Source organism: Mizuhopecten yessoensis, unplaced genomic scaffold, assembly GCF_002113885.1.
Source record: "Mizuhopecten yessoensis strain PY_sf001 unplaced genomic scaffold, ASM211388v2 scaffold8183, whole genome shotgun sequence".
Lineage (NCBI taxonomy): Eukaryota > Metazoa > Mollusca > Bivalvia > Pectinida > Pectinidae > Mizuhopecten > Mizuhopecten yessoensis.
Window position 1 is genome coordinate 995390 of NW_018407420.1, and position 18407 is coordinate 1013796.

Here is an 18407-nt window from a genome sequence, read left to right on the forward strand (position 1 = left end):
TAAGGTTTATAAGTAGCATTGAGCGGTTTGTTCCAAAGGTTAGATTCTAAAGTGTGTAAGCACTAGGGAAAATCGCCCACTTCCTTCGCTAATGAGCTTCCGGTACTACTGGAATAGTATCCGTCTTGGGAGACCCTAGTTGTGAGGGCAGCGCGAGACTTAAAGCGCCGTACATCAGCTGGTATACCAACACCAAGCATGGTCGTCTTCAAATAAGGAGTGTCTCACTGTATTGGTTTGAAAAATTTAGCGCAATTCAGACGGCACTATTTTCAAGGTTAAACTTGCAGACAATAATTGTGAACAACGCAGAAGAGTGCGGAGCCCGGCCCTGCTTTCACGCGCTATATCGTGTTAACACGTAAATAATTGTAATATTTTATTACCACACTGGAGATGTGTATCCTAATTAAGTTTTGAGAAAAAAGTTCTAAAGGTATACGAAACTGTTGGATACCACAGAAACGCCAGGTTTGTTACCTATGGAATCTAGCTGTACGTGGACGTTACGTCAACATTCTATCCTCATTCCTGGAACGATATCTTCGATATGTCACGTGATTGAGCAATTGTAACTTGTCACAAGCTACATGATCAGTTAATTCCCTGATAACTGTTATTACAGGGAATATCTGCTATCAGAATAAGACTTAATGATAAATGCGCTGACAGCATTCAATCGATGTCTTTTATTTTCAATTTACACTTCGTCAAAGCAAGCCTGTGGGGAGAGCCGGAGCGGGTTGTCTTATGTCAATTGTACATACGGGAACAACTCCTCCGATAATTGTTTTCAATGTCAATTTACTATTGTGAACTTAATATTCTTCTCGATTTTCTGTACTTAAATTACCAATTATACCGAGTAATCTCCAGCAATTCTCAGCACTAGCAATTGTTGTGCTTCATCATTAAAATCGGATAACCTGTCCTGTTCAATGCATTTGACATTATTGGGATAAATTGTTGTGTATACCGTTCCGCCTTGGAGGAAAAGAGTGTCAAATTGTCAATTAAGAAATACATTTTCTCAGTAGTGCTTGCCCGCGGACAGACTCTAATTGAGTAAAGATGAAGCTGGAGATATTAGTTTTGATGACGGTTGCTATGGGAGAAATTCTTTGTAAGTATCAGCTTCCCCATCCCTGATCAGCCTTACATTGAAATTCTCGTATTCAATATCGCTGTGGTTCTTTGATATCACTTAAAACGTTTATTACTCCAACAGCTGGTGCTAGCTTTCATTTTTGGAATCGTTTATACTGTTACATGTAATAGCAGTGTATTAAATTTAGTTTTGGATCCTTTTAAGTTGAAATATTTCTTTTTAATCAAAATTTGTATCTGCCAATCTTAAAACACGAATAACAAGTCAGAGACTTAAAAAAAAGTCCGCCAAAACATTAACATGCAATTGATACGTTTGTCTCTTCTGAATAGAGGACAATAAATGGTTTCCAATTACATATCAATACATATATCATATATTTTACGATTATATTACAAATACCCCTTTATTCAACGGGAAAAATTTCAATACATTACAATATTCAACGAAAATAGTACATATGTATAATCTATTGCATTACAGAAAAGTGGGAGTCAATAGCGTTATATTTGACTCGAATCTGATGACGTCACGGTTGACATCAAGGCTGCATGCCATTAGGATTTGGCTACCCGATGAAAATTTTATATTTTCGACTTTGATCTGGTAGAAATTGCTTTAAAAATGTTATCAATTGTGTAGTAAATTAAACACCTAGCTAAGGGTACCAAAACATCATATATCATATCGTCGCTGCGGTTTTGTTTGCAGTAAATAGAATGTGCCGATCTGATTGGTCAATACTAAAGGTGATAAATTCACATGTGAAGATGTATATTTCCTTATATATCCTTGCTAACATACAAAATGTAATATATATTTGACCTTATAATTATATCAACGAAATCATACAAAAAGTTTATAAATACATATTTATGAAACAAAAGATGAGTGACAATGCTAATTGAATAGGTAATTAAAACAATGGTCAATAAGTGCGTCCGAGTAAGGTACATGTAAGAAGATAATCTTAGGAATCTACGTTATAAACAGGTTAAACATTAGTCATGACGGGGGCGTATTAGCAGGAAGTGTCGAATGTTTCAGGTACTTTAGGGTCATAAATACACTACAGAGACACATGCTTGTTTCTTGGAAAGCGTAGATCTGCTATACTCCACTGCATGATCGTCTGGGGCGACTATTATAGTGTTGCAAACTTGGATTTGTCTTCTTTTTTTCCTGTGTATTTCACTAAGAGGACATGGCAGAAACCAAAATTTAATTGCAACTTCAGTATAATATTCGGACCACTGTCTTTTCATTCCTTTCCTACGTACTATTTCTGCCGTGTTTGTTGTGGCTCCTCTGGTTATCCATATGGAGAGCATGTGACTTTGCGTTATGTCATGCTAGCGTGTCTAGGTTATGACATTTTAGTGTGATAGGTTTACTGTAAGAGTGGAGATTTTCGCGTGTTGAAATGTTAGCGATCTAGCCCTTTAAACTTATTGCATTGTGGAAATTTTCACGTTGGCACGAGTTCTGAAATCTATATATAGATTCTTTATCTATAGTCGGTTAATACATATTCGCGTTTAAATCTTTTCCGCTCTAATTCAATACACGACGCAAAAAACAACGAACATTTTCACACCGCGAATATTCCCATTTTTATATTATGACACTTTAAAGTGTTTCTTGATTTGCCCCATCATCTGTGGACAATATCTTTAGGAAGTTTACTATGACGCAAAATCATGAAAACTAACTTAACAAACTCTTTTAGTTAGATTAGTGATTACATTTACTTTTGTTTATTAGTAGATGTAATTGACTTGTATCAGCTATACTCACAAATGCATGCGATATGCTAGAAATAGCCTTAACACTTACATACTCCTTTTCATTGTATTGTCAATAATAATGGTTTCAGCATAACCTCGATATAACGCCATTCGATTCATTTGCCAACTTGCTAACCGCCAACATATTTCGTTTACTCTTCACAAGTTACACTTTACTTTTGCCTCAATGTGACGCTTAACTCCTTTATAATGCCGATATTTTTTGACAGATTGGTTTCAGTGTAACGAGGTTTCACTGTATGTTGTTCAAATATAAGGCCGGCCAGTTCGTTTCCTGTAACGATCGTACAATTCCTTTCCTGTAAGACTGAAACAATTCCTTCCCTATAAGGCTGGTACAATTTCTCCCCTATAAGGCCGGTACAATTCCTTCCCTATAAGGCTGGTACAATCCTTCCTTATAAGGCCGGTACAATTCCTTCCCTATAAGGCCGGTACAATTCCTTCCCTATATGGCCGGAACAATTCCTTCCTTGTAAGACCGGTACAATTCCTTCCCTATAAGGTCGCAACAATTCCTTCCTTGTAAGACCGGTACAATTCCTTCCCTATAAGGTCGCAACAATTCCTTCCTTGTTAGGACGGTACAATTCCTTCCCTATAAGGCCGGTACAATTCCTTCCTTGTAAGGCCGGTACAATTCCTTCCCTATAAGGCCGGTACAAGTCCTTCCCTATAAGGCCGGTACAATTCCTTCCTTGTTAGGCCGGTACAATTCCTTCCCTATAAGGCCGGTACAAGTCCTTTCCTATAAGGCCGGTACTATTCCTTCCTCATCAGGATAGAACAATTCCTTCACTATAAGATCGGAACAATTCTTCCCTATAAAGTCGGAACAATTACTTCCTTCCTTGTAAGGCCGGTACAATTCCTTTCCTGTGAGGCCGGTACAGTTTCTCTCCTATAAGGCAGGTACAGTTCCTTCCTGGAAAGGCCGGTACAATTCATGCCCTGTAAGGCCGGTACAATTCCTTCCTTGTAAGGCCGGTACAATTCCTTCCCTATACGGCCGGAACAATTCCTTCCCTATAAGGCCGGAACAATTCCTTCCCTGTAAGGCCGGAACAAATCACTTGTATAATACACTAATTCATGTATTAAGACTAAACAAGGTTACATGTAATTATCGTCTCTTCTTTCAGCTGTGACGTCACAGGAATGTCCCGCGTTCGGAAGAATAAAGTTTGGCCGAGTAAAGTACCGGAGCAGGCGTAAGATTGCCAGATTCCGTTGCAGGCGAAGATATACACTTCTAGGTGCCAAGTTGTCGATTTGTTTAAAAGGAGTATGGAACCATCCGGCTCCCGTCTGTATAGGTACATGTCAGCGTATTATTGAGCAATGAATATTATTTTGTTCAAATGAATGAACAGCTATATATGTTACTAATAATATATGAATTACGAAATTGTACTGTGTTTATCTAATATGATTATATATGCACAAAAATGCCTTACTTTGTCTGGTGTGTTTCCATGTTACCTATCCATTTTTGTAGATCCGAACGAATATACTATTTAACACCAAAACTATTCATAGTTATTCCTTACAAGATATACATATATGGACTTCGCAGATGTTTGCAAAGTGCAAACATTTTTGTCGGTATATACCGTATAACCCCACATATAATCATGGTTATCCCTAATAATAATAAATTTTAAAAGACAGACACACTTTTCAGTACATGTTTTTTTTTATTCATTCTGATTTTAAAAAAAAATGCACATAACACAACGTTGCGATATAATTTCATCGCCAAGCAACCTTCAACCAATAAGAAATTAGTAGAACGACTACCGCTCTAAGCTTTGCGGTGAACGACGTCATCACTTTTTGTGTTGCCAGTATTTTAGTTTATACGAATATAAAATGAAAAAGTGTTCCGGAGAGAAATCATAATAACAATGACTAAGGCAAGTAATTCAGTATATGCTTATAATCCGACACATGAAGGATTTTATACCAACTCACTAGTGGGAATTCGCCTCCATTTTATGAAAAAGGATAGTGTTTGTGAAAAAGAGCTGCTCTACGGGGAAATTAAAAACGTCAGCATTCAGAGAAGTGCCGACAGGGTACAGTGATTTTAGATATGTACCTAGACCTAAACTTAGGCTTCACCCTAGAAACCATATAGCTTATCGATTAACAAGGGTCCGTCAAAATTGGTTTATATTTTATATTCATACCTTAACTACTCGTTGATGAGTTGGCTACAGACACTTTGACGACATCAATGTAAGGTTTGTTATCTGTGATGATTTTATATCGCTTCCCAGACGTATGTCAAGAGGTGCACTTTTTTGCTTTGTAAACAATATTATTAAGCGGAGAGGTGTCATTTTCTCTTATGTTTATTTTTCACATACCTGTTGAATCTTGTTATAATAATACAAGCAATTTTCAGACCATGAAATACAACGTTCTGTAGACGGAATGTTGTATTTACCTACTAGCCGGAACAGCCTTTTATGGGAATCCCCTTGTCATGGCGAACTGAAAAGTTCCTGGTATTTGCAAAAAATAACAAAGCTTATAAAATCTTTGTATCGATCTCTACCAAATACGGAAGGTATGTGATAAAAGCAAGACCAAACACTTGTGTTTTTTTCTAACAAATCAGAGAGCATTCATTTAATGCGCGGACGTATATATTCACTCGTGCGCTGAGTGGTCTTGTATATACCCATGTCATATTTGTTTGCGTATTAACCCATGTAATATGACCTTTCAGCCCTGTGATTGGTTAAAAGTTTCAATTGTTTCAACTGTGACGCCAAGCCTGGGACAAGAAATGACGTCATAGACTTCCGCATTGTAGTCAAAATGGCGGCATTTTACATTTAAAGGTTGCATGAAGATTGTCGTTTTACACGAATAAATGCCACAAATCTTGATAATGTGATAAAAATGATCGTACACTCGATTTAATTTCATATGAAATTTATGAAACTCGTCACGAATTTTTCATTTCAGCTCGACAGAGGCTGCTAAATTGAAAAATTCTATGACTCGTTTCATAAATCTCATATAAAATGGAAACTCATGTAAGATCCTATATGTCTTTAGAAGTCTTCTCGAAACACAATGACAACATTTTCTCAAAAGTGTTTTTCCCTGTATTATGCACTCTAGGACATCGGGATGAAATGATATCCTCATCAAATATTTGTCCGTGGTATGGGTTGTCTTTCTATGTGCGATACTGCAATACCTGTCCTCTCGCCACGCGCCATATCCGTTTAACTTCCGGTTCAAGCACACCACCTGGTAGTGCAACACCCTGTATATCCATCTGTATTTCCTATGCTGTTTACTGTGTTTTAATTTATGGTAGAACGAAATATATATTTTCTGTGTTTTATGTGTTATAAAACAAATTACCACATGACTATGTCCATATTCTTATCCGTATCAGCCCTCGGAACTACGGCCCCTCAGGCAGATAGGCAGCCCCCGGCTTATACGGAGTAGAATATGGAAATGATCATATGATAATCTCTAAAGATATATAAAAGAAAAGACATCATTGATTATTCGCAGTATGTATTAGGTTGTTGGAAGCATATGAGAGACTGTCATTTTATGAAATAATTAAACGTTATTATATGACAATTTCCATATCCTACCAGTATCAATTCGAGACTGGCGCGAGGTCTGATATGGGTCGGCGGTTGGTATTATCATACACTTCTCTTTTTTTATCATATACTACACACTGTAACTTTTTAGTACATCAAACTTATTGGTGAATCACACAAATTGTGTAACCGTGCGCCTGTGATTTTTCTAAAATGTGTTGAACCGGAAGTTAAACGGATATCGAGCGTTTTGAGCAGATATGGCGCGTGCCAGGATAAGGCCTATGTACACTCAAGCGTAACACACACAAAACAACCCATATCACGGAAAGTATATAATATTAGGAAGAATGTAAGGCTGTTTTGTATAAAGTTGTGTATAAAATGTCCTGTAAAAGTTAGAAAATGTCCTATGTATAGGCTGCATTGAATGACGTAATCACAACTGTACGTTTATCTTATAGTACCCGGATGTGAAATACCAGATCCTCCGATGTATATGATAATGACACCCTCTAAAAATGACGCACTGCTGACGTTAGAATGTCAACCAGGCTACCAGCTACAAGGTCCCGAGTCTGTATACTGTGACGGGAAGAAGTGGAGCGACTCTATATCTACGTGTAATCGTGAGTTAACACGTAACAGATACATGTATAATGTACATACTGTATATTACACATCTATTGCTCTTATTGTAGGGAAACACGATTATTTGTTTCTCTGAGGATAATAAAGGACTCTAGATATTTGATTATGCCGAATCAATCAATCAAACAAAAACAACAACACAATAGTAGAGATGATCAGGTTAACTCGCCATTGTTGCCGTTTGCTTCTGTCATTCGGAACTAGGTTATGGTGGCTCTTGCTAGAGAGGCTCCGAATATGGGGAAATTATGATCGGGGAGCGCGTGAGGTCGGCATGATTGTTTTATTGCTCCGTCATTTGACCAGTATCATCCAATCAGACACACTGTTATAAAGATGTGGTACAATAGTACCATTTTCATATAAGTCCACTTTCGTCCCTGTTGAAATATCAGCAAGGGTGGGTCAGTTTTGGTAGATTATTGTTGTATAAAGACAATACAATGTGAAACTTTTATATTTTCAGTTATAAAAAACTTGTGTAGACCGGTTTTCTGGTGAATGTCCCTTCTGAATAAAAAAAAAGATCTCTAGGGGAATGCCCTACTCTTTGACTTTTATTGACCGTTGTTTCAGAAATAATCCTGAGAAATGTGGTAATGATCTCTCTTACTGTTCACTCACCGAGGATCAATAACTTTGATCACTCCCGTTATGCCTATTTCTTCCATATTTTCATAATTCTGTCTTCACATATATAGAGAAACAGATTTCCTAGGTTAACTCATTCACCCCTGAAGACACATTTGAACTCTTCAAATTCAAAGTTCGGAATAGTTCATTATGAAATTTCAGGGGTGAATGGGTTAAGGTTATGAAGTATAGGCTTTTTTTGAGTCTTTCATTGTTGTCATTAACATCTTTTAACTTAAATCAATTCCATTAATTAGTAAGATTGGTTTATCTGCTTAGTGTAGAAGTACGATTCGAGACCTTAGATAAAACATGACAGAAAACCTCGAATCCAAACCATCTTATGACAAACATTTATTTTCTTATATGTTTATGTTGAAGCATTATAACAAACCAATAACACATTAGTGACATGGTTAATAAAATGTGATATGGACCTTAAAAAAAGGGAAATCGATCTCGCCTTTGCTTCGGTTAATTGATACTTTTTCAGGTTCATATCAGATCATATTCACCTCCACAAAAGTCCATAATTGTATGAAATTATCTGAAATCTTTACGGTTGTTCGTTTTACAGACATGGAGCCAGCCATCCAGTGTGATTTTGAGAACAGTCAACTTTGCGGTTGGACGCAATACAGGGGAGATGATTTCGACTGGACGATCAACAGCAGTGGCACTTCTACAGACAGGACTGGTCCAGATAATGACCACACGTTTGGCTCGGCCAATAACGGTAAGTACGGACAGAACTGGACATATGATTGTAAACACGGACAGAAGTGGACAGCTGACGGTAATTACGGACAGTAGTGGTCATTTGACGGTAAATACGGACAAAACTGGATAGCTGGCGGTAAATTCGGACATAACTGGACAGTTGGCGGTAAATTCGGACAGAAATGGACAGCTTACGGTAAATACGGACAATACTGGACAATGGAAAGTAAGTAAATGCAAAACTGTTCACGATAAGTACGGACAGTACTGGACAAATAACGGGAAACACTTGTTGTAACTAGACAATTTGAGATAAGTGTTGACACTATCTGAATAGAACCTTTTTACCATATATATCATAATTACATTGGTATCGATGGAAAAGTCATAACTTGTTTGTGACTTCATGTTGATGACATTGCCGAGAATCAACGGGAACCACTCTTCAAAAACGAAATTATTTTATCAAAATGCTACTAAATATAGAATTGATATACGACACACAGTTTATATTTAATACTGATGACGTCATTTCTGTCTCTGATTGATGTTTTGTAATATTTCAGGTCATTACCTGTACATGGAATCTTCCTCGCCGCGTTCGGAAGGAGATAGTGCTATAGTTTTATCTCCTCCCTATCGAGACCTTCCGAATGGAACTTGTTTCGAATTTTATTATCACATGATGGGAAAACCTGGTCCAAATGGTAAGACATGTTTGTTTATATCCGTACTATACTCACGTTCGAGTGATTGAAACTGTCAATAACACTGGTGTGGAAGACAATATATAAACTCTACTGTTGTGTTATCGTTTTCTTTTTTCGGTATCTTGAAATATATGTATCCTTTGCGGTACGGAATAATAAGTAATAATAATAATAATAATTCGAGGTTCTTATATACTGCTTTATCAAAAGCTAGTTTGTAGGTCGTCTCAATGTGGTTCACAAATTATTATTCGTGGTTTAAGGGCATTTGCAACCAGCCAATATCTTTCTCAACTCCATGGGGAGCATACAACCGGTGCTGCCATTTCGACGCTCACAGCTAGCATTCAACGATTCTAGCACTACCCAACCACGTACTCATTTACAGCTGAGTAGACTGGAACAAGCGGAGTTAAGTATCTTGTTCAAAGATACAATACAGTGCCGTGACGTGACTCGAACCCGCAACCCTTCGGTCATGAGCCAGTGAATCCAAAAAAAAAACGTGATTATTTCTTTTCTCGGTATTAATCATGCTTTGCGAGGAATTCACCTTCGTAAAATATAATTAATTTCGAGTTATCAAAGAATCGTGTCTCTATATCACAAACCAAAACTTTGACCCCGGCAAATACGATTTTTTTCTTCTTATAGTTACTCTTAATTAAATACCATCTACTCGGTAACAGAAATACTCACATTTCGCAAAAAGGACAATATGAAAAGCTAGCTTTTGTTGCGCTGACACAGATTTGTAATTAGCCAACACTGTAGTCTCAAACAAAATGTTTTTTTACTTTTTTTAAATTTGATACATGCAATATTTCAGAGATTATTCATTGTACAAAAATATCACCCATTGCCACCGTATGCTACTGTACATTGCTACTTAATGTTTTAACTTAGTTTAACTTAGTTTATTCTAAACGCAGGTATATATCTGCCTATATTCAGGTTATAGTCCATATTTATTCAACCATAATAAAAAACAATGTTTTTGATGTGACGTCACTCCAATGTTGTTGTGAATCTGCTTTCATCACTTTCCCAAAATTTATCAATGCGGTTTTCGAAAGTAATAAGATTTGGTGCTTAAATCACCTTTCCAGGAAGGTTTTACAGTTACTAACAATTCGTTGAATAAATGAGTATTTTCTAACATCCAGTCTGCTCCAGACTGAGTGAATGATTGACAAAAGTCCCTGTGATGCTGTTGTATCATAGACTCCCCTCAATATTTTGAACACTTCTATCATGTCCCCCTTATTTTTTGTTCCTTTGTGTTAAAACTGTTGACAGTTCGGAATGCCAATGGTACCAAACCGGTATTAACATGACGATACGATACATGTATCACGATACTGGGGCCACGATACGATACGTATCACGATACTGTGGTCACGATACGATACGTATCACGATACATATAGTAACAGTAGAAACAAAAGTTATGTTGCAGATTTTAAATGGCAATATTACAACTGGGAATAGACTTGGTTAAAAATTTGCATAATTTTAAAAAGAAAGATTTACATGCAATCATTCTTGAGATTTGAAGCATTTTCTTACATTTTTCTCGATAATTGTGAAAATACGGATACTTAGGAATGCATGTACAGGGAAGTGATTTTCGTGAATGAAAACATTCAATGCAACTTTGCGCCACTCAAATTCTGACTTCAAAAGTTGAAAAGGGTGTGTCATATACCTTTGACCAATGAATCAATTTACCTGAATTCTGGTAAGCCTCGTTCTGACATAACAAAACGATATCGCAGACTTTGACCAGACTCCCTGTTCGGCGTAACTTGCGCAGACAGCAAGAGCCCGGTTGAACGAAACTAATGCCGAGCTGGTACTCGCCATGTTGGACTGATATTTGTAGACTAAATCCAGAAACGACAAAATCCGAAAATATTATAGTGTATTGTGATCTCTCAGAAATATTGTGTATCGTACTGTATTCAAAGTATCGCGATATATATTCGCACGCTATATCGTTGCATACCCAGTATATATGTTATTAGATGTTCTTTAAAAAATGACTTGTAATCGACATATTCCATTTTTCCGCAGAGGTTGGTAGTCTGTATGTGTACGTACGACGAGGCGATGAAGCCATTGAGGGCATGGTTCCTTCATTTAACGTGTCTGAGCACCAGAGCCCTGATTGGTTGAGAGGGAGTTTCGAAATTGGTGACGTCAATTCTTCAGTACAAGTATGACAAATATATACCCAATGTAGCAATAACTTGTCTTATACATATGGCATGTTAAATGAAGTACAGTCTACTTAGAAATGTAGCAAAGATATGATTTTTCTTATCTTGTTTTATTACAAGAATTCTTCTATTCTTCAAAATGGCTCTGAGCAGATTTTTTTTTTGTTATACAGTAAATCTTAATTGATGCTCTATAGCGTATAACGGGCGTATCTTGTTCCGCCCTTACGGTGCGGTTTTTATTTCGGATTTAAGTATCAGCATTACGCGAAATAGTAAAATCACGTCGTAAAATAAACAACCTCATTTAAGTTAAATTTTCACCTCTTACCTTCATTCGTGTTGAAACGTTTGAGAAGCCATGCCTGAACACTTACTGACTTGTGTTGAACAGATTGTGATCACTGGTATCCGAGGTAGGAGCTACATGGGGGACATCGCCATTGATGACGTCAGACTGTACAATTGTTCGGACCAGGGTAAGTGTAACTTTAATTTTAAAAAGAAACTGTATGGGAAATAGAAACGACTCTGTACACTTGTAAATTAATAGATATACTGTTAAGCTTCCTAAAGAACCAAACTTACGAGGCGACTAATGTGGTTCCCTGGAGAATCGGCGGTTATGGTTCGGTTTAACTGGGTTTAGCATTCTATAAACAGATAACGTCATTAAGGGCGTGTTTCTGTGTGGTTGCTGTGTGCGTTTTTTACCACAAGCTGTATATTGGTGTATTTGCCTGCTTGCGATAGCGATAATCTGACACCGACATTAGAGTTCTATCTCACTGAAATACCATGCTGTAGGCACCCATCACAGTATTCCACCCGAACACATTATACTGACAACGGGTAAACCAGTTGTTGCCATTGCCAATGTTGAACGTTAAGCAGGAATAACAACCACCATTCTTTAAGGACTTTGGTATGTCCCGGCATTGGGACAGAACCAAGTGCCTTCCATGCTTAGGCGAACGTTCAATACTAGGTATTGACGGACATGGCGTTAGGAAACAAAAGGTTGTTAGGACGTAGAGAGAAAACATACAAAAACAAATATTGCAATGGTTGCAGCAGGTCTATTTTGGACGCTTTTATGTCTATGGTTGAGGACACAGATACAAATATTCAATTATGCAAGAGGTTTCCACATTGGTCGCCTTTTACAACATGCAGCGGGTAACAATATAGGTATATTTTTCACAGTCCACGACCTTCATGGATGCAAACATCCTCGATACTCCAGGGGTAGTGCTCACTTTCTCTCTCAGGACCCCTGGAATATGTCATAATAAAATTGAAGGCTCAGTGTGCGCCACCTTGTTGATGAGACAATTAGACTAGGTTGATCCTATGATGTACATTAACAGAATCTCACGGACGCGTAACGGCAAAACTTACTGGCTTTAAAGTCGGGCGTCGCTCCTCTGTAATCTTCAAAGGACAGGTATTAGCCAAGCGTTTGGTCAGATGTTTTTTTTACATGAGCCAGCCAAATAGTTAGCCGCATGTCTTCAATTTTGTTATGACATATTCCAGGGGGTGCAGAGAGCGAAAGTGAGCGTAACCCCTGGATATCGAGGGTGTGATGCAAATCGTAGGTTTTTTTTCTGTGTCTTTAACTTCGGGGACAACGACGCAAACTATCGCTTAGAGGACATAGAAAAAAACATATTTGGGATCTCAATCTTTTCTCTTCTCTGTATCCGACTGGTTCTTGGTTACTGTGTCATCGTAGGCACACGTCGTTTTCATGTGGTCTTAGCTTTTGCGAAGGTGTTGAATTTCATACAAACGAAGTTACATAAATATGTTAAACTTGGTATAAAGTCTTTTCATTTTTGTTCAAAATGATATTCATTTACGCACATATTTTTGCTTAAACTGTGTCAAAAGGAAGGCTACAATATAGAAAATATTATTTATTATCAACCTAAACTTTTTTGTGTTTCATGATCGTGTTTTTTTCTCAATGACAATATCTACCAATCAATAATCGATAAACATTACCTCGTATCAATGTTGTTGTTTTTTTAAGTCGATGACGTAACAACTGAAAGTGAAATCGATACAACCATACAATGGACGACATATATACCGGAAGTGACGTCTATGGTACCTGATGATGTATCGACATTTTCCGATATTGTTACAACAGATATCCCAGACGAAATCACAACAACAAATATATTGGTGACTTTTGATGATCATCTCGTGACTTCAACATCTGACGCTGATGTATCTACTTCTACTTCCGTTTCGAACACAACCGCCATCCTGTCCAACACAACGCCTGATGTTGTTGACGTGACAACAGAGTCTTCAACAACAGAGAATATTATGACAGAAATAACATCGAAACCAGCAACATCTGTTATTTCGACACCAAAAATGATACAATCGCCGACAACAGAAGTTGTCACGACGAACGCAACAACGTCTAGTACACCAAGAACAACATCGACAACGACCACCAAAGCTACAACAACTATAAGAAGAACTAAACGGCCATCAACTACTACAACATCAGTAACGACAACTCCGACTACTACAACAACGACAATGTCGACGACGACAACAACAACGCCGACAACAACAACGCCGCCGACAACAACAACAACAACAACAAAAACAACACCGACAACGACGATGTCGATACCCACATCTCCAAAACCGACAACAAAAGCGACAACTCTTAAACAAACCACAACACCATTAACAAGTACAGTTAAGGAACGTAAGAGTACATCACCTTCAACAACAACAAAAACTGAAACAACACCAAGAACAAGGACAACACCAACGACAACACCAATAACAACAACAACATTGACAATACAATCAACACGTAACTCAGTAGCTACCGAGCGAAATTCCAACACATCCACTATAAATACGGCAAGAAGAAGTACAACTACAATCTCTGAAAATGCTATACCGGAAGTAACAAGAACACCGCAAAACAATAATGAAACAGACATTCCAAACGTGATTCAGGTTGGTAAAACGTCCACCCAATCAAAGGGTCCCGTTAAACCTTTGATGATTGGCGTTGGAGTGGGAGTGGCTATTGGTCTAGCCATTGTCTTGGTAATAGTGTTTTTGTATATGAAGAAGCACCGAAAGAAACACGACGATATGGAAGACGAAATGTCTCCTATAGCTAGAAACGCTTACAGTGAATGGTAGCTTACAGCGCAAATCTATTAAATATTAAAGCCAGGCAATTATTCTGTGACATTGGGTAGTTAATGAGACCAGAACTGTATTAGCTTGTTGTTACTTATTCTCATTTAACAATAATTCAGCAGCCGTGATTGCATGGTTCCTTACACGGAATTTCCAATGACCTAGAATGAGTTCCCATAGTAACGATGCTGCTATGGACTTCTGAAGGTTATGGAGTTCCGATGACTTGTTCAAGACAATGGAACTTATAAATACTTTCCACGGATGATTATGATTAGGGTTATATGGCTTAAACACTCTTCCCAAGTCTATGTGCTTCAATACACAGCGCATGTCATTAGGTCTTTATAAATGATTTACACGTTCTTTAGACGGTGTTGTGGATTATGTGTACTTCCGAAGAGTTTTATATGTATATGACGTACTTCATACAGCGTCATTGCTTACATATACACCTCCCCGAGCTAGATGTACTTCGCGTACACTGTACCTCACACGGTGTTGTGGCATGCGTGCACTTCCAAATACTTTTTTATATGTGTATGACGTACTTCATACAGCGTCATTGCTTACATGTACACCTCCCCGAGCTAGATGTACTTCGCGTGCACTGTACCTCCCACGGTGTTGTGGCATGCGTGCACTTCCAAAGACTTTTTTATGTATTTGACGTACTTCATACAACGTCATTGCTTACATATACACCTCCCCGAGCTAGATGCACTTCACGTACACTGTACCTCACACGGTGTTGTGGCATGCGTGCACTTCCAAATACTTTTTTATATGTGTATGACGTACTTCATACAGCGTCATTGCTTACATGTACACCTCCCCGAGCTAGATGTACTTCACGTACACCGTACCTCCCACGGCGTTGTGGCATGCGTGCACTTCCAAAGACTTTTTTATGTGTATGACGTACTTCATACAGCGTCATTGCTTACATATACACCTCCCCGAGCTAGATGTACTTCACGTACACTGTACCTCACACGGTGTTGGCATACATGTACTTCTAAAGACTGTTATATGTAGTTTAAGTACTTCATACATGTGTACATCATGGTTGCTTATATGTACATACGTACGACAATTAAGTTATCCCCACGGTGTTGATGCATACATATTATACTTCCCTATATCTACTATATCTGATTGGCTGTCTTGTTGTTCCAATTGGTATTACTTGGATTTGATTTAATCGTGAATCAATTTCATGGACTCTCACTTAGATACTTTAACCTATTGCACTGCGAATATCGTAGTTTCTGCCGTGTAATATCCCATGTTTATTAACACTGTATATATGATATGATGTAAATGTTTGTATTCTAACATAGTTAAATAATTGTCCAATGTGATTGATATCACCATCAACATGCCTGTATGTGCCTAAATCTATATAGTATTTGTATGCATGGTAGTTGTATTGTGTGACTTCACACTAAACTGTGTCCTGTTGTGTGACGTCACACTAAACTGTGTCCTGTTGTGTGACGTCACACTAAACTGTGTCCTGATGTGTGACGTCACACTTACAGGTCGTACTGCGTAACGTCAGCCTTAAACCTGCCACAGGATGACGTCACAAAGAAAACATACGATATGACGTAACAAAGCACGTGCCTTTGTCATAAGAATGTCTGACTCCATACTTTCTTTTCTAACTGTCATAAATATTGGTATTAAATTGAATATACATGTTGAAGAAAAATATTTCCATTGGACACTCTTAAGCAATCTTGCCTGTGATTCCAATTTATCAAAGTTTCGTCTAAGACAACAGTTTACCAAAATTCCATTTGACACGACAGCCAAATTTGTGTCTGATCTCTTCTATCAAAAATCTGTCCGAATCTAGCTGCTATAGTCTACTTGAGTTATTTCCCCTGTCATAACTTATATTATCAATGCAGCCAGTCTCGCGCTTAAGGTAAAGAGTATTTACAATTTTAACTATATTATATCCTCGCAACTATTGTAAAACATTTGTTTTTGTCTTCAAAGAAATATTCAATTAAAAATTACAAAAATTGAATGTTGCGATGCGTTTTACAGAACAATGGATGTTTGAAAAAAGAAAGAAATTAAAAAGAAAAAAATATGAAAATTACAGGGGTCGAACTCGGGGCCTTTACATTGCCCAGATACACTTTTTTCAATATTGCCATACAGAAATTATGGAAGTTCAGCTTCAAAGTGAGTGTCCGATTTATGGGCCGCAAAGTCGTTGAATAACTTGACAGGGGACATCACTCAAAGCCAGAAAACTCCTTTGGGTTGCTTTGTCTTCTATATGCAAGGGATAATACTCCAAGTGTGACAGCGTTTTATAAACTCTTTTTTTTGCCATTACAACTGAATCAGAGGTACATTTTACCTTAACTCTGTACGTGTTTATAGAAGACAAATGAGATTGTATATATATATTGTATACATGTTACTTATACTGTTTGTATAGAGTTTATAATTATTTTTTATTTCTTTATCTGGCCATGGGAAGTGAGGTATTTTTTGGTGTAAAAAGTCTAACAGAAAATAATCTCAATACGTTCTAGGATTGATTAATGCTTATTTTTCTATTCAATTTGGTATATACTTATTTTTTATACAATAAACAATTTAATTGTGAGTAAATGTTTGCGGTTGTTTTTGTGAGAAAAAATTAGGATGTATCTTAATTCTGGTTCTGATAATGTGATAAAACTATCCCATTTGATATGAGAGAATGTTATTATATTTCTCTGCGAATTTCCGCAGAAAAGCTTATAAAGGCTTAATATGTGTTAACATATGTTTTATAGCTTTTTATTAATACTATCATTCAAAAACAAAGCAGAGCGCAAAGAACTATTACATTTGTACACATGACTGTTGTTCCAGTCAGCAAACGGTTCGGGTATTTCCGTCATAATTCGAACTTTGACGGAAATCCCGGAATGATTTCCGATTGGTGTCTGTCGGAAGTAGTACACAACCTTATTCAGCAAAATCAGACTGTTCCACCACTTCTGCTAAAAAGTTTGTTGGTAATATGTAGTGAAATAAAAGAACCACAAATTAGTATTTGTTTTTTATTGTTTATAACGTACAAGATGTTAATTCTAAAAATGTGCGATATTGAACTGTATTAAATGCAGTTGCTTACAAACATATCCCCCCCCCCCCCCCGGATATATATATATAACACCATTTCGGATTACATAGGACATGCTAATCCGGATTATATTGGACACATTGATCCGAATTAAATAGACTGGCTAATCCGGATTACATAGACCATGGACATCCGAACTATACAGACCATGACAATCCGGATATATAGGACATTATGCTAATCCGAATTATAAAGGGAATGACAATTCGGATTATAAAGGCAAGCCAATCCGGATTAAGTAGAACACAGTATTCCAGATTATTTAAGACAAACCAATAAGGATTAAACAGGACATGCAATCCGGATAATATTGGACACACCAATCCGGATTATATAGGACATTCCAAAACCGATTATATAGGATATGTTAGTCCGGAGAATATAGGACATGCCAATCTGGATTATAAAGGACATGCAAATCTGGATTATTAAGGACATGCCAATCCGGATTATAGAGTTCATGCCAATTCGGATTATAAAGGACATGCCAATCTTGATTATATATATGTAGGACATGTTAGCCCGAATTATAAAGGACAGGCAAATCTGGATTACATAGGACATGTAAATCCGGATAAAAAAGGACATGCAAATCTGGATTATAAAGGTCATGCCAATCTGG

General features: G+C 37.3%; 1 protein-coding gene across 1 annotated transcript; it reads left to right on the top strand.

Moving 5' to 3' along the window:
* Nucleotides 1-115: 115 nt before the first annotated feature.
* On the top strand, nt 116-17694 carry LOC110455221 (mucin-2-like). Its single transcript, XM_021505208.1, has 8 exons — nt 116-1123; nt 4059-4232; nt 6965-7129; nt 8362-8520; nt 9071-9211; nt 11291-11433; nt 11831-11915; nt 13475-17694. Exons 1-8 carry the CDS (start codon nt 1072-1074, stop codon nt 14623-14625), a joined length of 2070 nt encoding a protein of 689 aa, XP_021360883.1. The 5' UTR covers nt 116-1071; the 3' UTR covers nt 14626-17694.
* The last annotated feature ends 713 nt before the right edge of the window (nt 17695-18407 follow it).